At 38.4% G+C, this 26,624-nt stretch overlaps 1 protein-coding gene and 1 long non-coding RNA gene across 7 annotated transcripts in view; one reads left to right on the top strand and one right to left on the bottom strand.

Moving 5' to 3' along the window:
- LOC109709283 overlaps nt 1-17,871 on the top strand; it is a 23,880-nt gene extending 6,009 nt beyond the window's left edge. For 2 of the 6 annotated variants that reach the window (XM_020231437.1, XM_020231441.1), the window contains exons 4-7: nt 6,009-6,066; nt 12,139-12,196; nt 12,412-12,484; nt 15,024-15,187. In XM_020231437.1, the coding sequence (XP_020087026.1) occupies nt 6,009-6,066; nt 12,139-12,196; nt 12,412-12,484; nt 15,024-15,164 (330 nt within the window). In that variant the 3' untranslated portion in view covers nt 15,165-15,187. Of the gene's footprint in view, nt 1-6,008; nt 6,067-12,138; nt 12,197-12,411; nt 12,485-15,023; nt 15,188-15,740; nt 16,428-16,951; nt 17,003-17,370 lie in introns of those variants that run through there. The other 4 variants (XR_002215953.1, XR_002215954.1, XM_020231439.1 and 1 more) reach the window with 4 other exon arrangements.
- LOC109709457 lies at nt 18,215-19,423 on the bottom strand. The gene is made up of 2 exons (XR_002216105.1): nt 19,004-19,423; nt 18,215-18,847 (listed from the first exon to the last, which is right to left on the bottom strand). It is a non-coding gene; the product is annotated as an uncharacterized LOC109709457 (long non-coding RNA).

Genomic DNA, 26,624 nt, shown 5'->3' with positions numbered 1-26,624 from the left:
GCCAAAGAAAAAGCTACAGAAGAAGTAACAAATTTGAGCTAAATACCCGGCTTCATTTGTTCGGGTATAAGTAAGAACTAGTTATTCCAGGAATAGGTATAAGATGAGGTATAAGGTGTGTATAAAGTAATTTTTGTGTTTGGTTGAGTATTGGGTTTTGTCCATGTATAAGCAAATAGTGTTTCGTTGGAGTAAGTGGAATAAGAAGGATAGTTGGGGTTATAAATAGAAATAATGATATTGTCCTCTTATTATATTTGAATTAAAAATTTTAAATTTAATATTTTAAAATTTTAAATTTAAATATATAACTCTTAAATTTCAAAAATACAAAATTAAATTTGAATTTAAAAATCTCAAATTCGAAAATTCAAAGTTCTAAATTTTCACTTTCAAATTTTAAATTTAAGATCAATCTAAATGTAGAAATATAAAATTTTAAATTTTAAATTTAAAAAATTAAATATATCAATTTAAAATTTAAAAATTTAGAGTTTAGTAGATTTGAATTTAAGATATAAATTTTAATTTTAAGATTACAAGATTATAAAATTTTAAAATTAATATTTTAAATTTTAAATTTAAATTTTAAATTTTAAAATTAAATAGGGGTGGGAATAACTATTCCCACCCCTGTTCCAGGGGGAGGGGTAGGATTGCTATCCCACCCTTTAACGGGTTATCCCGGGATAACCCGTTAAGGGGTGGGATAGCAATCCCACCCCTTTTTTTTGTTTGGGTATAAGGGGTGGGATAAAGGGTTATCCCACCCCTTATATCCCAACCAAACAGAGTGCAAAAGTTTATATTTATTATAGTTAATTGGAAATCTCAAAAAGCTTAGGAACAAAGGGATAGCCAAAGGAAGCATCAAAGAGAGAGCAAATTTGTTCTTACAAAAGTATTTATGTACCATTTTTCTAAAAAATAAGAGAAAGGGAGAATGACTGGTAGTGTATATCCACTATCATGTCGTCTATGTTTTGTTGCAGCTTCCTGATAGGCGTGGTGCACCGCTTCTCGAGCTCCCTAAGCCCTACTGTTGTCCTCACCACAACTTTCAGATTATTTTCAGCAACAATTAAATGTTTACATAAAGAGATGACAATTGTCAATGCTTCATGAAATCAGGTGTACTCACGCAGCTATAATAAAAGTCAAGTTGCAAAATATGGCTTGTAGAAATAATAACAATCAATATTCTTTCAGAAAGACCTTGTTCCCGGCATATCTAAATGAATGGTCACCAAGTTTACATATGAGACTTTCTTATAGTGTCATGTCTAAGCATTCGTTTGCTCTAGAAAAGTACCAGGATTGATGAAATATAACATGAATTAGTGATCAAAGTACATTTTTTTTCATATGCAGGAGAATCATCACTAAACGCTTCATCATCATTGCATCTTCGTTTACTGCGCAATGCATCTAAAAGTTCTGCAACTAAAAATTTGATATAAGAAGTCTAGCAGAAGCTAGCAAAAGGAATTATTGGGATGTATAATGTACACAATAAAAAGAAAGTTGGGAACAAATAGTCACCTATTATAATGAAAATATAGTTATCTCTACGCCCTTTAATTGATTTTGGATTCTTCTTTCTTTGGAAACCCAAAAAACATCAAAGGAAAGGTCATTCGTAGAAGTCAAGAATTTAAATAGGTGACTATTTGTTCCCAACTTTCTTTTTATNCTAGCAGAAGCTAGCAAAAGGAATTATTGGGATGTATAATGTACACAATAAAAAGAAAGTTGGGAACAAATAGTCACCTATTATAATGAAAATATAGTTATCTCTACGCCCTTTAATTGATTTTGGATTCTTCTTTCTTTGGAAACCCAAAAAACATCAAAGGAAAGGTCATTCGTAGAAGTCAAGAATTTAAATAGAAAATAAGAATAAATATTATATAAATATGAGCAGAAATATCTATACTATAAGTCTATAACACAACTGAAAATTGGAAAATGATATATACAAAGCAAACATAGTTATTATATACAATATCAAACGATCAAATATTTTATTACTTACAGAAATGAACCTTGTTTCGGATGTACCGGATAACTCTATTAGGTTAAATGTATCCACCTTAAGCTGTAAAGGGGTAAATGTTAAAATGCTTACAAAAATGTTCTAAATTTTGTATACATTAAAAAATTGATTAGTCAAATAGTGAATCTTATCTAAGTACCTTTTGCCTTTTTGCACATAAATAGAAGGCCATAGGTACACACTCATGAACCGTTTTGAATTTTCTCTTTTCGACGCTGGTAGGAATTGTGCATTTTGATTGTATCTAAATCAGCTTAGGGAAAATTATTTTCTAAAGAACAATATTTTCAGTTCCTTAAAATATTATTCCTATTTTGTGTTTCTTCTTTCAATTTTTTAGGCCTCGAATTTTCCAGTAAAGAGCTAAATTAAGCTAACGTCATACAAACAGAAATAAAAAAGTAGTTTTCTACCAAACAAACACAATTTCATCAAAATTGAAGACCTAAATAGGTGCCGATATAAGGAAAAATTCAAAAAGAAAAATTATGCTAATCAGTCAATCTACCATCAGCGTATAGTAGTTACCTCCAGAATATTTTTCATTAACATCTCGCCTGTTCAGAATCATCTTCTTAACATGTAGACGTTGTTGGAAGTCCTCAAATTGCAGCAAGCCCCATGTCCAACCATGAAAGCTATTCCATCACTTGCTTCACAACAAACAAAAGTTTGTAATAGACAAGGATTTAAATACCGTGGCATGGGGTTGTGTCGAAAACTTGCCAGCACAGTATGGCACGGTGCGTGCCGAACCGTGCCAATGCGTGCTGGTCACAAGAAGACGTGTTCCAACACATGATGGCATATAATTTTTATTTTCTTTAGCCACAAAATATTCTAATTGCTTATTATTTATCTTTATTAAATCTTTTGAATTTATTGAGAAAATTACTTACTAATTTAAAAAATAGAGGGTTTTGAGCTGCAACATTGGCACGGGGATTGTATCATGCCAATATCTTGTTGGTACGATACAACACGGTGGATACGGTCCGTACATATACCTGATTCACAGTAACACCTATCAGTGTCCCTTTAACCTTATTCCTATAAAGAAATAAATAATGTAAAAATTAACTTGGAAAACAAGGAAATCCCAACTCCTTGTCTAATTCCAAATAAAGAATAGATCAAACATATAGGTAACGAATATTACGATCATTATTATCACTTTAAGTATTAAATAACATATCGAGATGAACACTAAATCCATAAATAAGGATGAGATGGAACAATATATGGAAGTTGAAAAAACATATCAGTTAAAATCTTGCCGACTAAACTTTTGCAATTAATTATTCAATAATAAGCAATCTATCTTGTTTGATTCTCACTCAAAAACTCTGAGTGCCAATTTAATCTCTTATCTATTAAACTTGAAAGATCAAGTTTAGGCTCAGCTTGTTTGTTTTGAAGCTAGCTTAAGCCTAAATAATCTCACTCAAGAAGGAACTCGACTCAAAAAGACTGATAGGAGGAGGAAAAGCCTTATATATAACCAATTTGCCTATGTGACCCACATTATGCCTTGTCCTTTTTATTTTTATTGCTTGTCTTTTCTTTACTACCCACATTTTCTCCCGATTTAATGAAATGTATAACGTGATAGGTGAAATTGGCAATAAAAGGTGAATTTTTCGAATCAATCTATGTAAGGCTTTGATTATGAATCATTGTCCAAACACAACTACATTTGTACTCTAGTATTTTGAAAAATGCTATGCTACTTTGATGCTATACAAATAATAATGTGCCAAAACTTACAAAGGTAGGCAGGGAGTACCGTAAACAGAGGTACAGTTGCCAAATGATGCAATGAAGCTGACAATTTCAGTAGCAAGCCAAGGAAAAAGTGAGATGATGTTGTACATACAATTGGGCATGATTAGAAATTGGATGATTGAATTAAAAATTGCAAACATGATTGAGAATAGTTCATTTTATAAAATATAGAGCAAGTTGGATCAGGTAAATTTTGCAATTCTTTCAATTTGTGTGGTGAGAAATGCTCAATTTAAGAATAACAAAAGTGAAGAAAATTTCAAGCGGAGTATAGTTTAGGGGGCCAATGTTTTTTTTTTCTCAGATTAATAGTTTCCAAGGGAATGGGGTGGTGCGATTGTAGGTGTTAGTGCTTCTGCTAAAATATTAGATACACATAATTGAATATTCCAAGAAAAAAAAGACCATATCAAACTTTAGAAGAGCAAGAATGGAATAAAGGTTAGAACTTTGGTCACATTTGCCCTTGATTCGAGGAGCTTTCGACACAATCAGTCTCAGCATGCATTGTTGTGAGCATCAAAGGAGTCCTCATAATGAAAAGAAAGAAACCACACAAATGATTTTCTTACCTATTATACTGATTTACCACATCAAGATGAAGTGATCTATCCAAAACCGTTGATAGAGCTTATAGAAACCTTGAAGATCTTATGAGCCCGCTAAAAAATATCATCATGAAGAGAGAAGGAAGTGATTAAGTGAAGCCGATCTCAACACAACCGTTTGCAGCGACGATGCCGAGTGTGAAGAGGCGGTTGTGGATGGTGGTGTGGTGAAGGAGATCGGGATTTGGTGCGGAGGAAGGAGCGGACGGCTTTGGCGCCCTCGGCTTGGATCGTGTCGAAGAAGGCCTGCTCATCATTGGAGTAAACGGCTTTTGTGCTCCCGGCTTGGATCGCGCCAAAGAAGGCGTGCTCATCATTGGATGGAGCTTGTAAGGGGTTTGGGTAAAAGAGGAGTGAGATTTCAATTTAGGTTTTAAGGAGTTTAGGAAAGGAGCACCGTAAAGAGAGAGAGAGAGCGCAAAACTACGACCGAGGGAGAGAGGTGCAAAAGGGCAACAGAGATCGAACAGACAGAAGGGGGAATGCCAAAGTCTCTAAAAGGTCTCTTCTATGGAGCATACGGAAGGGAGAATGACATGATATTTGAAAGGTCTCTTCTACACTGCGGGTTCCATTTTCAATCAACAAAGAAGAGAGTAGGTTCAAGGGAAGGAGAAAAGTAATAAACTCTTGGAGATAGGCCCCACAGCCAATAGTTAAGGTAAGCCTACTACATGGACAAAATTACGGGGATTAATAAGAGTTTATAAATGGCAACGCATTTTTTTTGTAGAAATAGTACATTACTTATATACCGAACTGAATGGAACCCATGATAAAAAATCATCTTCTGTGCTTATTCTATAGACGATCTATACGAGAGAAGGATGAAACAAACAACAGACATATGAGCAATTTTTAACGCTATCTGTTTCGAAGAATAAGATCAAGGATAATGGAGGCCGTAAATATCTAATAACAAGAATAGTTTCTATGTAGCCAGTTTAATCATCTCCACGGCTGGTTTTAAGAGTTTAGGGCATGCTTGGTTCTTAGGAATTTCTAGGCCGAAGTATATATTTGAAAAACTAAAAATCTCCAATTTGGTCAAGAGCTTGTGAATTTGCAAACTAAATATCTTCAATGTTTGGCCAAGTGCACGAGCTCTGGTTTTCCAGAGACCTATTAAAGTACCCGCATACTATATGTGAATTGGGCTTCTTAGTTTAGGTAAGGAATGACTTGAAGGGCGAGTTTGAAGTTAAAGGAACTCGCTTGCGCATTGGGTGTAGCTACAAAGTAACAATCCCCTTTATCGAGTAAAAGTATAAAATTAGTCTTTTCCTACAGACATATTTTTGCATTAGCACCAACTGATTCCATGCCTTCTTTGAAGTTTCTTTGCTGTCAATAACATCTATTGATATGTTTTATTATTTAACTTGGATTTTTCAGTTCTACTTTGCATGGAACATGATTTCACTTTATAACTTAATGTTGAATTGAGTCTACTCGTGTAGAATATTTCCTCTTGCTTAATGAAAACCGAGAATGTCATTTATTGTAACACATTTTATTAATCTGGAAATAAAGTTTTGAATATTCTCATCTCATTGCAGGCCAAAGATATCACAGATTTAGGCTCACTGAAGGAGGCAGCAAAGATATTTGTCCCTGGTGATTAATTTGAAATGTTCTAAATTTATTTACTTGCAAAGTAGAAAATCTCATAGCACAGTGAACTTGCGAAGTAGATTTTACTTTTTTCCTTTGTTGGATTACATTACTAGAGACACGGCGTCCTTATCAAAAGTAAATAAATAGTGTTTGTCACATATGATTTTATGCATAATAATAGTAACATCTGGGTTAGATACTTTTTGATTGAAAACTTATTGAACTCTATTCAAAATTTTAAAAATAGCATGCTTATCTCAAACTTTGCATTGCAAGTAACAGCTTTTTAGGAATGTGAGATCAGAAGGACACATGCCAAATGGACACATTTATTGTAGTACAGTTAGGTGAGTGTCTGAGACTAATTATCTAATCGGTATGCTGATTTTGATTAATCTCCCCAACCTCCTCACAATTAATAAATCAATTGGAAAACTGATGCGGCTTCTTTGAGTTTTGAGCCATGTATTATATCATTTTGCCTCTCTCTCTTTCTTCTTCTATCTCCTTTCCCCAAGTTTTAGAGTGTAAAAGGTTTGTAAATTCTCCCATGTTTCTCCACAATTCTTTTCTCTTTTCCGTCTGCTTACAAAGGTATCACTTCAACTTTACTTAGCCTCTAGAACAAGATTTTAAGCAAGGTTGGAAGTGCCGCCCATGCCGTACGGCACGGGGGTGTGCCGTACCATGCCCCCAAGAAGGTGGAACGGTACAGGGGGGGGTCTCGAACCCCCCCGAGTGGCACGGCACATGGGCGCGTGCTGCTCTCGTGCGGCATGCGCCCATGTGCCGCGGCACTGTGCGGTGCCGATGCATACTCTTTTTTTTTCTTTTTATTTCCTTTTACTTTTTCTTCTTTGGATCCCTTTCACAGCATATGCCATATGCTCTTTGGATCCCTCTCAATATGCTCTTCGCATCATGTCATAGCATTCATGTCAGATGCTTTTTTTTTGTCTTTTTGTAATTTTGTTTTTTTTTTTTTTGGTTTGGCCTTTGGGTAACCCAAAGGCCATTGATCTCATATATAAATTCATGCAAATCCCCTCCCGACCCCCGCATGTAACGACCCAGCCCACTAGCAATAATAACTCGATAGGTCTAACCACCGGCTCAAAATGCTTAAGCCCGATTTTTTTTTATTAGTGTCTAAGTCTCTAATATACCCAATCACATCCCCATTCCTATCTGATGTGAGATTATTGGGGTGTGACAGACTACCCCCCGTTAAGGCCCTGACGTCCGCGTCAGTCCAATCACACACACAGCCTAAGATCACCAGGCGATGTGAGACTCGTCTCGCTAGCCTTGTCATCCAGACCCTGGCATAGCCAGTCATCTTGTCATACAGACTCCGGTATAGCCTATCACCTTGTCTTTCAGACCCTGGCTCAGCCGAGACTTGCCATATATTTCCGGCTGATGAACTGGCTCTGATACCAAATGTAACGACCCAGCCTACTAGCAATAATAACTCGATAGGCCTAACCACCAGCCCAAAATGCTTAAGCCCAGTTTTTTTTTATTAGTGTCTATGTCACGTCCCGCGCCCCGCCTATTTGGTCGGGTTCGGGTACGCCGACAGACCGCCGAACGGACAAGTTTTCCTTGTACGTCCTAGGTGTCGCAATCAATACAATGTACAAGAGGTTCCAACTAGGAACAGTATTCAACAAACAGATTGCATTTTGAAGTATCAAATAACATAAATAACTAGCTATTACAAGCATTCACAACAGATGCATTTTACATCACGATTTCTTTTACATTTGGCTTCCAAATACAATCAAAGTTATTACATCATTTTCTTATTTACAAGTTTTAGTACATCGTGTTCTTTTCCGTCTTATACCCCTAGGCTATGCCGACTCGGGGTACGACTATCTTTGGACTCGAGGTAGGGCGCTATCTACGGAGCTACGCCCTTGTTTCGCGCCGCCGCGCCGCTCACGTGCGAACCTGTAACACCCCAAAACAACGTGGGGTGAGAACCAACTCCATGGTTCCCAGTGGGTACGGCCACCTAAGGAAAGAGCTCGACCAACTGGTCCAAAGGAGGCAAACACATGTTAGTCTAATAAGCAGATAGATATATATATCTTAAATATGCAACTAACATTACCATGCTTTGCCTCACAACTGTAACAATGCCATGCTATATGCAACAGGAATATATGCAACAACTAGTAGATCTATTGATTCTACTTTCAGTCTTGCTAACTTTAGCTCATGTCATCCAACTCTAAGGTTTCTATTACCTTAGGTTTACAACTCAAGTCCCACTTGCTTCTAATGTCTCTATTACCTTAGGTTTATCACATTTACCACTAGCCCTCAAGGTTCTATCTACCTTATTCCGGCTAGCCACCCTACTCGGCCTCGAGTCAATCAACCGCGGATAACCCGCGCTTTGCCCGGCTCGAGGAGAAGGAACCTGTCACATGCACCTCAGCCTGCAAGCCAAGAACCACATCGCCCAATGGTCCGCCCAAAGGTCCGTGCACCGTGGTCAGGGATCCCCCGGTGGGAGAGGAATATGCCGCATACACCCGCAGCCGAGATCCCCGATAGGGAGAGGAACATGCCACATACACCCTAGTGCTCTCTGTTCTTGCTCAGTCATAATCCTCGAAGTTCTTCCGGTGGGAGAGGAACATGCCACATGCACTCGCGGCCAAGAACTATCGAGCTCATAGGTCCTGAGATTCCGGAATCCACTTCCCATAACTCAAGGGTTGGTCTCAAACCCTATATTATGACCTAACCAAGTCCAATGCACTTTCCACCCTAGGTCCAACTGACTCTAGGTTTAATACCTCGATCACATAACCTAGGTTCGCTTTAACTCTAGGTCCAGTTCACAACCTATGTTCACAACACTAGGTTAATGCCACACACCTAGGTTTAGTTAACTCTAGGTTCATTCTCCACCTATGTTCTTTAACACTAGGTTAGATGCCACTCATGATTCATCCTAGGTTCAACAACACTAGGTTCGTACCCAACCTATGTTTATTAACACTAGGTTCGTATGTCATTCTTGTCCAACCTATGTCCATAACACTAGGTTCAATACAACCTAGGTTTACTGTCACTAGGTTCAATGTCATCTATATCCAACCTATGTTTATTAACACTAGGTTAATGCCACTCGATCCACTTGACATCCTATTTGTCATATCGAGTTCATATGCACATGCATCTTATCTAGCATTTATGTCCTTGACATACATTCTTTGTATTATGCTTACTATGTTATTATGCCTCTCCTAGCATCATATAATCATGCATTCATGCAATTAGCTAGCATATATTCTACAAGCATATAAACATTTGCATGCATCTATCCACTAGCATATATTTACATAATGCTAACATGCCCTTATGCACATACATATGCATCAACAAGAATTTGTATTCCGCTTTGACATGCGGGGCGACCTAGTCGCTTCGGTAAGCACAACCCACCTTAACTTACTCTCCGATTGCTCGTAGTCACTTGCAATCGGCCGCCCGCGGCACCCGCTATCTGACTCGGCCCGCACTTGCAATTGCGCACCAACTGTAAGCCGAATCGCGGCCCCGGAAATTATTGGTCTTCGTTTTGTTGTTACGGTGCTCGTGATCCGATCTCGTGATTTTTGGACGTCGCCTCGGCCCTCCAGGCGGAAACGAAGCTAAATCCTCCATTTCTTCAATACCTTCGCACCGGCTCGACGAATCGTCGAACCGACTTCGCCAACGCGTTCGTATGCCTAGCAATTAGGTTTATGGAGGGTCAATTGAGATCAAACCCAACTATTTACAAAAACCCCAATTCGGAGCCCTAGTTTGCAACTATGCAAGAATCCTACACAAAACCTCTAGATTCAAGCATGGATCAACTCCTTAGTATGCTAGGGTTCCACTAAATCCAATTCTAGGAATTAAAAACCCTTCTCTAAGGATCTACCATTAGAGGGCTAAGAAGCTTACCTCTTCAAGCTTCTCCAATGGCTCAAGGAAGGAGATGAAGGTGAAGCTCCTTCTTCTTAGCTTCTTCTCCTCCTTCTTCTTCTTCTTTTTTCTCTTCTTTCCCTTCTCCTTCTTCTTCTTTCTATAGAGAGAGAGGAGAGAAATGGTGAGGGAGTGAGGGAGAAATGAGAGAAGAGAGAGAGAAGCCCCTCTTTTAACCCCTCACATGGCCATTTTGCACATAAGCCCCTCAACTTTGTCCCCTACACACTGCCCAGACTGGGCAAATTTTGTGCTCGGGGACCGGTCTCTCCAGCCAGGGACCGGTCCCCGAGAGCACTGCCCCAGCCTTTCTCGCACACGGGGACTGGTCTCTCCCCCAGGGGGACCGGTCCCCGTGAGCAGCTCTCTCGCAGGACACTCTGCTCCAACTCCTACGCGTACGGGAACCGGTCCTTGCTCGAGAGACCGGACCCTGGAGGACCGGTCCTTGCCCGAGAGACCGGTCCCCGAGAGCAGTCCAGCACAGAATGGGCACTTGCCCATTTTTCATGCGTACGGAGACCGGTCCTTCAACTCAGGGACCGGTCCCCGAGAGCGCAAAAGCTGCAGTCTTGCAGACTTGCTCCCGTTTGCTCTCGAAGACCTCCAGTAATGCACTTTATGCATTTACGACGCCTTCGGCCTTTTCGAAGCGTACCCAACGAACAACCGGTCGATTCGAGCGAGGTTCAACACTCGCATGTTGAGAATTCAGGTCCTTATAGTCTAAGTCTCTAATATAGCCAATCACATCCCCATTCCTATCCGATGTGGGATTATTGGGGTGTGACACCGCACCCCATCTTTCTTTCCTTATTCTTTCTTCTCCCTTTCTTTCTTTTGCCGGTGCTTAGCTATCTTCTTCTCTCTCTTTTTCTTTTCAGTTCTTACATATCTTCCTAAAATATTTTTGTCCTCTTTTTCTCGTCGCTTGAAAAGGAGTCGCTTGAAAAGAACGCAAAGACATTTCATATCGCAGATTTGCTTGTTAGGTAAGTCAAAGAAATTATAATTTATTTTTTTTATTTATAAATATTGGGGCTAATTTTTAATTGATATATCCGATCCACCACAGAGATACAATGAGATATATCGAGAATATATGATTTTTTCACAATACCAGCAATACTTATATTAACATTGTCAAATAAATCTTGTATCTGCAGATGACAATATGTCATATGATCAAGCGCGATGATCTATGTGTAATTAAGCAGTCATTTTTATGTAAAGATGTAAATTTAAATAATTATTGTACTTGTGAATTTTATTATTGTATTTTAATTTTTATTCTATATCAGGTATAGTTGTACTTTACTTACAAAAAGCTTACATGCATGTTAATTGATAAGTATAGTAAGGTATATATAGCAAATTTCATAATTATTTATTTAAATCTTTCAAAATAACATTATAAGAGTTTATTGGAACAAAAAAAACTGAAAAAAGTTCGTGCCAAAACGTGCTAGTAGGAGGTCATGTGTATCTATCGGCACGCAAGCGTGTCACATGTCGGCACGCAAGTGTGCTTGTGCCGTACCGTGCTAGGGACTGAACGGCACGCCCCGGTGTCACGACACTTTAACCTTGGTTTTAAGTGCCCGTTGGCACGGGCTGTATCCACCGTGCCAACAAGATACCGGCATGATACAGATCTCGTGCCGATGGCACAGCTCAAACCCTCTATTTTTTAAATTAGTAAATAATTTCCTCAATAAAGTTCAAAAGATGTGATAAAGAGACATAATAAATAGTTAGAATATTTTATTGCTAAAGAAAATAAATATTTCATGCTATTATGTGTCAGTACACAAGAATTTTTTTGACCGGCACGCATCGGCACGGTTCGGCACGCACCGTGCTGTATCGTGCCGGCAAGTTTTCGGCACGATCCCGTGCCACGATACTTAAATCCTTGCTCTAGAAGAGTTTTGGAAGAAAAACTTCCTTTAAGCAAATCTCATTTTGTAATAAGATGCAAGAACATACAAACATAACATTTACAGTTTACAATCTTCATTCTTCATTCTTCATTCTTTGTATTATTTTTAAGCTGATTAATGTTATTCTTCATAGGTGGAGCAAATCTGTACTCAGCTCGCACAATTAAAATTAAAGATGATGAAAGTCTCAGGTAAAAATGGTATCCTGAAATTACAATTTTCTTATATTCATGCTATTTTCTTAAAAAAAAAAAGGAATTTTTTTAGAAAAGATAATTCATGGCTTGGTGGTTTTCGTGTGTCGAGTATATAAATAGTTTTGTTGGGAGATAGCTCCACTGAGATAGCTCTACAGAAAGATTTCTTTTGTAAATTACTGTTTCTTATGGTATTGTGCATTTTACAGGACATATTATTTCTACGAGTTTGGCATAGATACGCAACATGTTGCTCTAGTGGCTGCTGTAAATAACGGCAAGGTACTTTGTTATTGTTCGCCAGCTTTCTTTTATTAAATAAAACTTTTGAGTTTTTTTTTTCCTACTTGCAATGATTCTTTGTTGTGCAATTACAACATCTATATGCATTTGTTTTTCTGCTTTACTAGAGTATATTCTTTTAAAAAATGCAAGTGTCTATATTATAGAGTTGGTGAATTTTACTCTTTGCTTTGTTGAATTAGTAGATGTAATCTGGTGTTGTATTAAGCTTCTATTTTGTTGCATTGTATGTGGCCTCTACTTGTAAGTTTTTTTCTTTCAGTAGTTCAGTACTTCAATGTGGTTTTTGGTTCATATAAACAAAACAAGTCTCCTGTTGGCAGAGTCAACTTATAATTCGTTTGTTCCTACAATACAAAAACAGAAGAAGTTTCTTGTATTGTCATTCTATTGAGGCTTATACATTTTGACTAATAGAAATATAGCTAGGAAACATAATTATCTCTTGGGTCGTGAGTATGAAAGTGCATGAGTATCTCAGTCCTGAAATTGAATGCTAATAAATGAACAAAGCATCGTGGTTTTCAACATAGGCCCGGTTTGGTAGGGAGGCCCATCCAACGCTGTTGGACAAAACAAATATGGGGTGAAAGCATATATCACTATGCTTCTCTGTTCTCCTATCTGATCATATTACATTAGTAACTGCTTGCTTGCTATTTATGCACAATAACTTACATAAAATTAGTATGTTTTCCATTGTACTTTTCCCCTATGGGGAATGTGCTCTCAATGCAGCCCCAAATGAGACAAGTCGCAATGCGATTTTTCAATATTTTGAAAGTATTCTCATCCTTGTTAGCTATACTTCTACTAGTTTATGCTCTCTCAATTGAGGAAATTACTTACTAATTTTGCAAATTTCTTGAATGAAGAATATATGAAAATTCATGTTTTAGAAGTGAAGAGATATCCTGACCAAAATTTGCTCCGAATTTTATCAAGCTTATTTGAACTCTCATGAATTTGCAATATAATAAAGCTTAGAAGATATAGCTTTAGACAATATGCTCATTATTCCTGCAAATTTGGGGAACCAATTGCCTACCCAAGGATTAAATTTAGGAGAGTTTACAAACAAGCCTGAAATTTTATGACAATTTTAGGAAACCCCTTGACCTTTAAGTAATAGTTAATAGTTTTTACTTAATGACAATTAGAAACATACTCCAAATAGTTATTTCGTCAGTTCAAAAATTTTCATATGAGAATAATGTGACCATTTCATTATGTTTAACTGTTGATTTGAACTTTTTCCCCCTATCTGCTATTAAAAGAGTAGTTGGCTTTTTTTTTCCGTTTTCTTTTCTTTTGAAAATTAGTAGACTTTGGTAGGGTTTAATCATAGAGTTGGAAAATATGGGGAGCTTTAGAAATTATCATTAAGCTGAGGAGTACTTTGTATATTTTTCTTGAATTTTACAAAGAGCATTGCTACATGTACACCCCCAAGGGTACATCTTACACCCCCTCATCCAAGGGCTCAAATCTCTTATTGTCTTGTCAACTTTTTATTTTTTTTTAATACTAAAATCCCAAAGGGTTTTCTATACCTTAGGATGAGGGGATTAAGATGTACATCCCCTTTTGGTGTATAAGTAGCATTTCTTTTATCAAATAAGTCAAACATAGGATGGATTTTTCTCGTGTCATTAGTGACCCTGATTTGGTGTATACTCGGATAATTACATGGCTGCTACAACAATCCTTGAGAAGCATAAGAAACCAAGGTTGGAAGTGCTGCCTGTGCTGTACGGCACGGGGGTGTGCCGTACCGTGTCCCTAAGAAGGGGCACGGTACAGAGGGGGTCTCGGACCTCCCCAAGTGCCGAGGCACATAGGCGCGTGCCGCACGAGACAAAGCGGCACGCGCCCATGTGCCGCGGCACTGTGCCGTGCCGCTGCATACTCTTCTTTTTTTTTTTGCTTTTTTTTTTGTTTCTTTTGCTTTTTCTTCTTTGGATCCCTCTCACAGCATATGCCATATGCTCTTTGGATCCCTCTCAACATGCTCTTCGCATCATGTTACAGCATATGTCAGATGCTTTTTTATGTCTTTTTGTAATTTTGTTTTTTTTTTTGGTTTGGCCTTTGGGTAACCCAAAGGCCATTGATCTCACATATACCCTCCGACCCCCGCACCCCATCTTTCTTTCCTTCTTATTTTTTCTTCTCTCTTTCTTTCTTTTGCCGGTGCTTAGCTATCTTCTTCTTTTTTTTTTTTTTCTTTTCAGTTCTTACATATCTTCCTAAAATTATTTTTGTCCTCTTTTTTTCGTCGCTTGAAAAAGAGTCGCTTGAAAAGAAGGCAAAGGCATTTCATATCGCAAATTTGCTTGTTAGATAAGTCAAAGAAATTATAATTTATTTTTTTTATTTCATAAATATAGGGGCTAATTTTTAATTGACATATCCGATCCACCACAGAGATACAATGAGATATATCGGGAATATATAACTTTCTCACAATACCAGCAAAACTTATATCAACATTATCAAATAAATCTTATATTTGCAGATGACAATATGCCATATAATCAAGCGCGACGATCTATGTGGAATTAAGCAGTTATCTCTATGTAAAGATGTAAATTTAAATAATTATTGTACCAGTGAATTTTATTATTGTATTTTAATTTCTATTCTATATCAGGTATAATTGTATTTTACTTACAAAAAGCTTATATGCATGTTAATTGATGAGTATAGTAAGGTATACATAACAAATATTCATAATTATTTATTTAAATCTTTCAAAATAACATTATAAGAGTTTATTGAAACCAAAAAAACTGAAAAAAAGTCCGTGGGAAAGCGTGTCAGTATGAGGTCATGTGTATCTATCGGCACGCAAGTGTGCCACGTGTCAGCACGCAAGCGTGCCTGTGTTGCAGTACCGTGCCAGGGACCGAACGGCACGCCCCCGTGCCACGGCACTTTAAACCTTGTAAGAAACAATGGACCTGGTATGGTGTCTATTATTTGGCCTACAAATTTCCATCTCTAGTTCTAGATTCATAATATTGCCAATTTGTTGTGTTTGTCTAATATATGTTGGTATTATTAGATAGGGAAAAGTGCATTTTAATTTGCAAAATAAATAAATAATTGAATATTTCGGGCTTTTTTATCATCAATAAAATACTAATAAAGGGAAAATTGATTTTAGTAACCTGATTTGGGTTGGAGGTGTGTGAAAGGCTACTTGTAAGAGCATTTTGCTCCTCTCATGCAGGTGGTATGGCAAGAATACTCCGAAGGTGCAATCAACCCCTGGCTTGCTCTGACGTCTCTTTGGTCGGCATGACTATGTCAGAGAAAATATGATCCCAAACTCCAATTGCCTGAAAGCATTATCAGGGTTGAAGAATAACTAAATAGAAAGAGATTAAAAGAGAAAGGAGTTAGTCTTGTTGTGGTTTTAGGAACCTTACACCAAGGTTTCATATATAAGGGGGAGAGACTAAGTGACATAGCGGGCATCAAATCCTAAGAGCTCAACCTGTAAAACAACTATGCAAGATTTGGTCTCAATTAGTAATTATTTTTGCTGACTTTACCTAAAGCAGACATAAGCCACCTACACCTTGTAGGTGTGATGCTAATGTCTTCCTGATGATGTGAGAGTAGCTGGTACTCCTCTTAGTCGGCAAAAGGTCGAAGAGAGGGGGCTCCATGATTTGAGCTCTTTTCAGATTATTATTTACAGCAATGCATATGTATGCAAAGTAGTATCATGCATATAGGCATGAAAAATTTGTATTCTGTGACAGGTCAACCTTTTATTTTTACATAGACTGACTAATCAAGTGAACTTGCCGTAACCCAACCAGACAGAAGCTGCCATAGGAGTACCCTCAGCCTAAGAGGATTGTGTTGTGCAAAGGGGTGTGGAGCTACATAAGTTGGATGCGCTGAGCCAGTAGGGCACTAGTATCAAACACTCATCCTGTCCCTAATTGTCCAAGTTGGAGCCCTTTAAACTAAGCATGGTACCCACAGATAGCACAGGTCAAAGTAATAATATCATGATGCTAATAGAGGTTTGGATTGATGTATTTGGGATTCGGCCATTAAACAGCTTAATTGGAGTAGAAATATTAGTTCCGTTGTTGACCACGATAACACTGAGAAGATCTCCACCTGGCAATGGTCTCAATTCCTTAAAAGCCACTTCCCCTTGGAAAGGTCCGAAGTTGTCTTCATGAAAAGATCCGATTGTAGCCCATGGGTAAGCAGTGAAACTTTCATGTGTCATCGTGGTCAAGGCAAAACTAACATTTCTACTCTCACTAAACTCCACTCACGGGAGAATTCCAATTATGCCAATTCACGTCCCTTAAGTTAGTAAAACTTATGGTATAGTTGTGACATAGTCCACAATGGAGGTGGAAAGTGAACTTTTGGTCTCTCAAGTTGAAATAGCGTCATCTTATTGTGCTGCAGAGCTTATGGTTTTGATTTAATGAGATAAAGAGACTGCAAGAGCATTATTAGGTACTTCATTTTTTATTTGTTTCTTGTGGGAATTTTGAACATGTCACTGTGTTATTTTTCTTTTTTTTTTTTTAACACTTTAAGATAAGTTGGAGAGACATAACAACTACACCTGCAGAAGTATATTTTTGTTTATTACTTTTGAGGTTGTAAGTACTAGTTCAAAATTCGATTTGAAATGTGATTTATTGTTACAAAGAAAATTCATCTGTGTGGTTCTCTACTAGGTCTTTACTCATGGATTTTCATTCATGGTGTTCATATGGTTTTAAAACTTCTGGGAAGCTTTCTTGTAGTTGTTACCTTTCCAATTTGCCTTAACATTCTTAAGACTACTGTCTAAAGTAACTACTTGACTATCATGATAGTTTTCCATGTGTGTGACAGGCATACATCGTTGGTGCTGCTGCTCCACAAGTGAAATGGGGAGATGATGGTGTTAAGCTACGTTCAGCCGCCATATCTCTATCAGTTCTGTAGCATGCACCGACGAAACGAGCATCTGCAAAAGGAAAAGAAAAGGAGAAAAAAGAAAGAAAATGAAAAAAGAACATTAGGATTATTTCTCTTGAAGAAACTTTGACTTCAAAATTTTTGGAAGACATTACTTGGGAGAATTATAAGCGGCGGCTCGAACAAAAGGATGTAGAGAGAAGGCATTTTTGGCCAATGTGTTGTAAGGTTTGTGTCCGGATAATAAATGTTGTCCTTTGTAACTTGAGCTTTTTGATATATGAAATTTGTTAGAAATTCTTTTCCCATCTTTTGTTTTTTGTATGGGAATACATGAGTTCAAAGTAAGTTACATCGACAAATACTGGACTTACTGTGAAATACACGTTGGTCGCAAAACTTAAATTTATTTTCAATTCTTGGCAGTAAGTTCAATTTCATATACTGTTGTTCCTTCATCAAACTTTGTTTAGTAACTATAATGGAGGGATGATGCGGTCATAATGTGGCAGCTAATTTAATTGCCAAAGTCATTTCAAGATTATGTCAGTCAACTATTTTATCAACTTAAAGCAATATTGTGGTTGCTGAATGTCGCGTTCCGTCCCGTGCGGAGGCTATGCGGGCACGTGTTTAGACCGCCGAACAGATAGAGTTTTTTCTATCCGCCCAAGATGTAACAAAATCAATACATTAAATTTCACCCAGGAAAAACAATATAATACGGTTTTGCACGAGGGCATACCACAGAAGCGAGAGTTAAAATCTAACTATTACAACATTTAATTATCCATAAGATACATACATTTGCCATCTTCTATTTTGATACAATATACAAAGCCTTTAACTATCAAACACATAATTTGCTCTCTATTACATTATTTTATCCTTCCACGATAGCTTCTAAAAACTTTTCTTATCGTACACAAGGGTAAACTACACAGGGTAACCTTGCTATCTATGGCGCGGCGCCCATGCTGTGGTCCGGTGTTGCTCCACTCATGGTTGGCTCTGCAAAAATAATGGCTCTGCAAAACAAAAGGGTGAGAACTAAAAGAAGTTATCAGTGAGTTCGACTACCGACCTCACCGACTTTCTCACTAGGTCTAATCAGGCATAAGTAGATATAAGAATAGATAAGTAATAATACAACTACACTGAGCGTATATAGGAATGAAAGTAACCACTACTATGGCTTTACAACAATAGGGAATGAATTTCATGGTCAAATATGTCTACAGTGCTCTTTACTTACTCTCGACCCAATTCATTCTCGACCCAGTTAGAGGCTTTCACAAGACCAAACCCAACTCACCCCTCTCAGCCATGTGGGGACTAGCTCCACTTCTTCGTCACCCACCTCGGGCTGCTCACAAAGGTAGCATGATAGACCTGCCACCCAACATGTGACTCTACTATACTCACTCTCAACACAGGATGCAACAATACAAAATAGCGCAAGATACAAGTCTATCTCCACCCAAAGTACCTCATGCAACTAATGCTAGCTGCTATGGCTTTACAATATCAACATGGTCAAGTTCTCACCATATGCGCATATATGGAATGCAAAATACTGAACAATGACCTGTCTCTTTACTTGGACCCAATTGCACCGATCGCCCATAGGTCGAGCCACAACTCACTTCACCAAGTCACTCGGGCAAGAGATCTTTTACTCCAGAACCACCGCCGTGGCCGTCTGCCGGGGAGGCACCGTTGTGACCCTTTCTCGCTTTCATGTGACACTTCGAAGCTCACGGCTTGGGAGTCATGACCTCCACAAGCAAAGTACAGACTATATGAGCATGATCCTGTCCACCTATCTCGTGGAGCTACCACCTAACGGTGGTGATAACATCCTCATGTCATACAATGCTCAACAATGGCGAGGCACATAATGCCCTGCGAATACAATGACCCAATATCTCTTTGGCGCTCAAGGTTCAAACAACTCATGCCACTAGATTCGTGCCACTAAATTCATGCCACTAACCATGGTGACAACAACAACACCAAGGGATCTCTTTTAATCCGTAGCATGGTCCAAAGGATATCTTTCAATCCCTCGCATGCTCAATAACATCAAAGCACTAGTTGTCACGCTACACATACACCGACCCAATTTTCTCCACTTATACTAGAGATTCCACTCAATTATGTCGCATGCATCAATGGAATGTACAAACACCACACTATGTGGACACAATAAATAAATATGCAATACTTCATAATACATGAAACTATGGCAACACATTTGGTACATATAATGATCCAATTCCACATTTATACTTGGGACTCTCTCGATTCATGCCATATTCTTTTCATGCATAACAATTCATACCCAATCCATTGCTCCATCACTAGGTTTACATTCAACATCATAATAGCACCTAGTATTTCACTTTATTCCAATGTCCACACTTTGTTTTCTATGTCCTAACCACTAGTTTTCTCTACTAGTTCAATACATCATTAAGGTTCATGTGTCAGTAGGTTGATGCATCCTAAGTTTTAAATTTTCAATCACAACCATTTTTATCATAGGAGGCATGTAAGTTTCTGGAATAAGAATTAATTGAACCCTATTACATACAATTTTATACATATGTACATATATGTTCAAAGAGTCACTACAAGAAAAAGAGCTCGTAGAGGTGGTTGTTAGTAATTGTAGAGGCGGTTTAAACCGCCTCTACAAAGCGTAGAGGCGGTTCCGGCAACCGCCTCTAGACCGCCGGCGTAGACGCCGCCTCTACAACGTAGAGGCGGTTTGAGCGACCGCCGGGGGAGCGTAGAGACGGTCTGTAGAGGCGGTTTTGACCGCCTTAATAGTTTTATTTAATAATTTTTTAATATCAATAAATTTTAATGTAGAGGCGGTTTAAACCGCCGCTACAAATAATAATTTCTAAAGGTGGTTTGAACCGTCTCTACAGATTAAGATCTGTAGAGGTAGTTCCAACCGCCTCTACAAATATTGATATCCAGAGACAATATGTAGAGGCGGTTCCAACCGCCTCTATCACAATAACAATAGTAAAATATTATATTAATATTTATTTTAATTTGTATACATAAAAAGAAAATTATATTTCTCATCAAACAACAAAAAATGTAATTTAACATTTAATCAAAAGATATACTAATAACATAAGAATTAACACAATTCTCAACAACAAGCATACCAATTTTTTATCATAAGATCCAAAACACAATCTCATGCATTCAATATATATTCAATAGTACATAACAAGACACTATGTAACAAAAAGTTTAAACAGCTTTAAAGATGGTCAACAGTTGAGTTTTTTAGTTTACAAAAATTTAAATGATTCGATGGTTTCCTTCACTTGTAGGTTCATGACTTGCATTCGATGATCGATGGTTGGGAGAGAATGCATCAACTAGGTTAATATTGCCACCCGCAACCTATCAAACAATATAAAATTTGTTAATTACACAAAAGTACAAAAATATTTAAGTATATTACTAGTAATAACTTGCTATCAAATTGGTATACCTGAGTGTTTGATACTAGTGTCTTTAGGCGATCCATTTCCTCTTGCATCTCTCTAAAGGTAGAATTGAAAACTTCATCCATTTTGTTTTTCATACGTTCTACTTCCCCCTTTAGCTTTTCTACCTCCTCTGATTGGCTCCCACTTAATTCGATCATAGCAAACGAATTTATTTGTTTCACGCCATAATATGTTCTTAGCGTAGGTCCCAATCCTAAGCCATAATGTGTTCTGCGGTTGAAGCTAACGATTAACTTAGTCATAATAATTAACTCAATGATAATAATACTAAAATATTAACAAAAAACTAAGAATAAAAAGGGGGATATAGTATTGTCACGCCCCGCAACCGCCAATTTGGTCGGTTCGGGTGCGTCTACAGATGCCGAACGGACAGAACCTCCTCTGTCCGCCCAAAGCTCCACCAACATGCATAGCAAATCAAACAAAGATGAAATTCGAGTATACACGGCTTGCACGAGGGCAAGCAACAACCACAACAAGTGAAAGTACTACTACTATTCCATTTATACATGTATCTTGATTACATTTAACCAAATACAAGCTTTCCACATTTTACATTCTTTTTCACAATTTCATCGCATGTCTTTCACCAAAACATATGAATTTACATCATTTATATATAACCACTTTCTCATCATAAACAAAAGATGATAGTAAATAGGGTACAAACTAAACCCAGGAAGCCGCTATCTAGGGCGCGATGCCTTTGCCGCGATCCTCGACTGCCCTGCTCGCGCTAGGATCTGCAAGGTTAGTGGTGTGAGAACTAATGAAAGTTCCTAGTGGGTTCAGCCGTCGATCCCACCGACTCGCCCACTAGGTCTACTCAAGCATATGTAGGAAAAGAATAGATAGATAGCAAACCAAACTAATGCTACTACAATGCTTGTACAAGAACTGAATCAACAAGTAATATGATCATGATGCATGCATTTCACTTTTACCTTTGCCATTACCCAATCCTCTTGGTTAACTCATGGTTAACCTCAACTCACCAACCAAATCCCTTTCTATCGGGGGGAATTTTGCTACAACCCGACGGGACCGTCTACTGGGGAGAATTCCACTACAACCCAGTTGGTGACCACTCCGGAGCTCACCGCTCGAGGTGGAGCGACCACACTCAAGCATATAGACCAACTGTGAGTATAATCCAATCCTCATCTTTGGCCACTGTTGCCACAATGCTCATAAGGTTCTACGTACCTTGTCTAGCATACCACATTTTCAGGTGCTAATCATACCGGCTAGTGTGAATGTCACCTTTGTTTACTAATGTCATAGTCCAACATCCAATTCATACATTTATAGGGTTTCGATATGCATGGTCCAATATCAATTCATATGTTCTTTTACATTGAAAGCATACAAGAGATTCCCAACCATAGCCACATATCCAAATAACCCTATCATGCATGAATGCCACAAGTACACATATATTCTCAAAAAGGCGATATAGACATAATGAGAAATTCGATGATTTCGGATAGCATCACCCACCTCGTAGGGATGCCGAAAGGCTACAACTCAAGTCTCGCAATTTATGGTCGCCTATTTCCCTCGACCCTCGGCAAATGAAGCCGAAATGGGATTTTTCCCTAACATCTCAACGTAGGCTTGTCGGAATTCCAATCCGAGTCTCCGAACGCGTCAGTTTATCCACCAATTAGGGCTACAAGAGATCAAACCTAAGTTAGACCTCAATTCCACAAAAGCCCTAAACTCGACCCTAAGGTTTCCATCATTACCAAATACCCACAATTCTTAGGGATTCATGAGTTGATCTACCATAATATCTTCTAGAAATCACAACTAGAAGGAGATTAACCAAAACCTTAGCTTACAACCACAATAACTCACCTCAAGTTCTAGCTTTCTCCTCAACCCCTTGCACAAGAGCTAGCTTCACCCCTAAGCAAGCTTCTTCTCCACCAATCTCCTCTCTTGGAGCAAACCCTAGTGAGAGAAGGAGAGAAAGGGAGAGAGTAGAGAGTTTTAGAGAGAGAAAGAGCTTTCCTCATGTTGGTGGTATGAGGAGAAAATGAAAGGGGAAAACAACTTAGCACCCTCAAATAACATCCCCATATACACAATTACACCAAGCCCCCTCAACCAACAGAGTTTGACCAACCCCAGCATTTCACGCGTACGGGGTCCGAACTTTGCACTCAGGGTCCGGACCCCAAGAGCATTTCTAGCACAAAAAGAGCTTGGAATTTTCCAGTTTGCTCTCCAAGGTCCCAAACACTCATGTAATGTATTCCGAAGCACTCGGAATAATTAATGGACCTCACATCTTGTCCGCTACCACACTTCGGTCAATTTGACGGAAGTTCGGTACAACTCGTCGGGGATTCGGTATGTTACATTCCCCACCCCTTAAAAATAGTTTCGTTAGCGAAACTTAAGCCCATGCCTTAACTCATCTACTCAAATAGATGAGGATAGATCTCACGCATTGCCTCCTCGAGGTCCCAAGTGTCTTTACACCTCGCATGATTGCTCTACTGGACTTTTACATACGAAATTGTACGGTTCCGTAATTTCTTCACTTCCCGAGCAAGGATGCACACCGAAAACTCTCCATAAGTCACATCCTCGTGCAACTCCACCAGTTCATACTTCAAAACATAAGAGGAGTTATGGATATACTTGCGGAGATTGGATGCATGAAATACGTTATGAACTCCCAAAAGCTTCGATTTGTAGGATTTCTTAGAGGGACAATCTGTGGAAACATGGTCGTAGCCTTTACATTTGTAACATTGGATTTCCCCTTCAAAATTATCCCTTTTTTTAGAAGGTTTTGCAAGTTTCATTTCTTTCGATTTTGAACTTGAAGATCCTTTTGAAAACAGTTTTTGCTTCGAAGATGAAGCTTTGTTCGCATTCTTCTTCCGGAAGTTCCGACGAAACTTCTTCGTTAAGAGCGCCAATTGATGTTCAAAGTCCGCAATTGAGATGTCTCCATCGAAATCCGAGTCCATGTCTTCCTCCTTTGTCGATTTCAATGCAACCCATGTACTTTTAGAGAAAGACTTGGAAGAAGATTGATTAGTAGGAAAAGTCATTTCATATATTTGTAAAGCACCTACATAGTACTCTTCTACTTTTATCTCATCCGGATGCTTAACGGTTTCGATCGTGGTAACCTTTACCCTAAAGCGCTCCAGAAGAGTTCGCAGAATTTTTCTAACAATTTTAGATTATGGGATCTTCTCTCCTAATTTAGCACATGCATTGATTATATCTTGAAGTCTAGTATAATAATCAGTAAAAGATTCATGCTCTTCCATTCGAATAATATCAAATTGACTTGTGAACATTTGAAACTTTTGTACTTTTACTAGACTTGTACTCTCATGTGTAACTTGTAGAGTATCCCAAATCTCTTTGGCAGTTTCATACACCGAAATACGAGTAAATTCCGTTTGTGACAAAGCATTAAATAAAGCATTTATTCTCTTTCCATTGAACGAAGATGACTCATTTTCGTTTTTCGTCCATTTATTTCTAGGTTTAGGGACGGTAGCATTATCGACAACTTTGGTGGGATGCTTCCATCCGAATTCAATTGATTGCCATACCCTCTCGTCGATAGCAATAGGAAAAACTCTTATGCGAACTTTCCAATAGGCATAGTTTATGCCATCGAAGAGTGGTGGTCGATTAATGTTACTGCCCTCGGCCATTATGATAGTTAAAAAATCTACATCCCGTTCTGATACTAATTGTAGGTTACGGAAACCCTAGGATCTATCTAGATACTATCAAACACCTAGAGGGGGGTGAATAGGTGTATTGCCCAAAAACACAAAACTTAATGCAATAAAAAATAAATACGGAAAATAAAAATAGCACACCGAGATTTACGTGGGAAACTCCAATTTGGAGAAAAACCCACGGGACCAACACGTGAAAAAATAATTCACTAAGAGAAAATATTACAAGGTAATTACTGACTCCACGGACTCGACCTCTCTTAACCTCCTATGAATCTCGCGCAATCTTCCGGGTTGTCCACGCCCTCACGTTTGAATCCTCAAACGCTGCGCACACGTCCGAATCCACGGACGCCACTCGAATCCACGAGCTCACGATTCGAATCCACGAATCACCTTCAATCACGCCGAATCCATGACGCCGCATATGAAGAACATCATGATTATGGTGATCCTTCGCTTAGAGTATTGATGAAGAACTAGAAAAGAATCTCTAAGCGAAACATAGATCAATTCGACATATAGAGATCAAATTACAATACCTAGAATTGACCTAAAAGAGGCTAATTTATGGAAAATAGGTTTAGAACGAAAACCTAGCCTCTAGGGTTACTCATACATGAATTCTCGTGCATCTCTATGAATTAGAGAACCTCAATAGCTTATTTATAGACTTTAGAATCAATTAGAGTTGGACTAAAAGTATTATTAGGAATTTTACATTGGGTACTGGTATTAAGTAAGTTGGTACCAGTATTGCATGATGGAACAGAAAATTTCTTAGGCTGAGTACTGGTACCAGGCCGATGCAGTACCGGAACGCTCCCGCAGTACCGGTACCCGGCCAATGCAGTATCGGTACTCAATGCAATTGTCAGAATTGCATCTCTCGGGTTTGAGGTACCAAGTTGAGGTACCGGTACTCTGTTTTGAAACTTAGTTTTTCAAATACTGTTTTGAGGAACCGAAAATAGGTACCGGTACTTACTATCAAAAACTTTTATAATTAATTCAAAAGTACCAAAACCTACTTCTAATCCATATCTCATTGAATTATATAATTCTAATATCATAAATAAGTATGAATCACCATAACATGTGTCATGCCCCGGATTCCTCGTTTTCCTGGGCACGCTAATAGACCTGCCGTATACATAGAAATTTTTCTTGTATACGAAGCGAAGCTGTACAAGAACCTGTAATCAAATAACACTACAACCAGCAGTATAGAGCTGATAGAAAGGAATAAAACATATATATAATAACAGTGGTTCAATACATACATAGCATCCGGGTATAAAAATACTCGCTCCAGCGAGATACAATATCAGTATGTAAAGAACCAAAAACTACAACTACCTGTAGCTGGTACTCCTCTAGCTCAGTGACTCGTCTGGAAGGGCTCTAACTTGCAACGCCCTTACCACATTGTCATGGCCCGGGACTCGGCAGAGGTCCGCCCGGTGCGTGTCCAGACCCGCCATATGCCCACACATATAAGGCGTCTAACGACAATAGAGTATGAAAGCACGTAAATAAAAGATCTAGAGATATCAGAGCAAGAGCATAACTAAATTCTAAAGAACAAGCGGATAAGTAAAAGAACCAAATAACTAACAACCCAAAAGTAAGAACATCACTTGATCCATACATAGCTCTAGATACAAAAAAAAGGTGGTCTCTACAAAATGGTACAAGTCTCTCAACCTCTCCAAAATAAAAAAATAAAAGAGAGGTGAACCACCTATCGCAAAATCCCTCGCTAACTAGCTCGAGGCGATCCCTTTCCTACGATCCCGAGTCTCTCCCGGGGTGGAAGGCTCTGTAAGAAAACATCGAACAAGTGGGCGTGAGAACTATAATTAATAGTTCCCAGTGGGTAATTACTGACCTTAGCAAAAT

Source organism: Ananas comosus, linkage group 4 (genome assembly GCF_001540865.1).
Source record: "Ananas comosus cultivar F153 linkage group 4, ASM154086v1, whole genome shotgun sequence".
In the NCBI taxonomy this organism is placed as follows: Eukaryota; Viridiplantae; Streptophyta; class Magnoliopsida; order Poales; family Bromeliaceae; genus Ananas; species Ananas comosus.
Note: the sequence above shows the minus strand (reverse complement) of the source record. Positions and strands in the feature narration are given on the sequence as shown.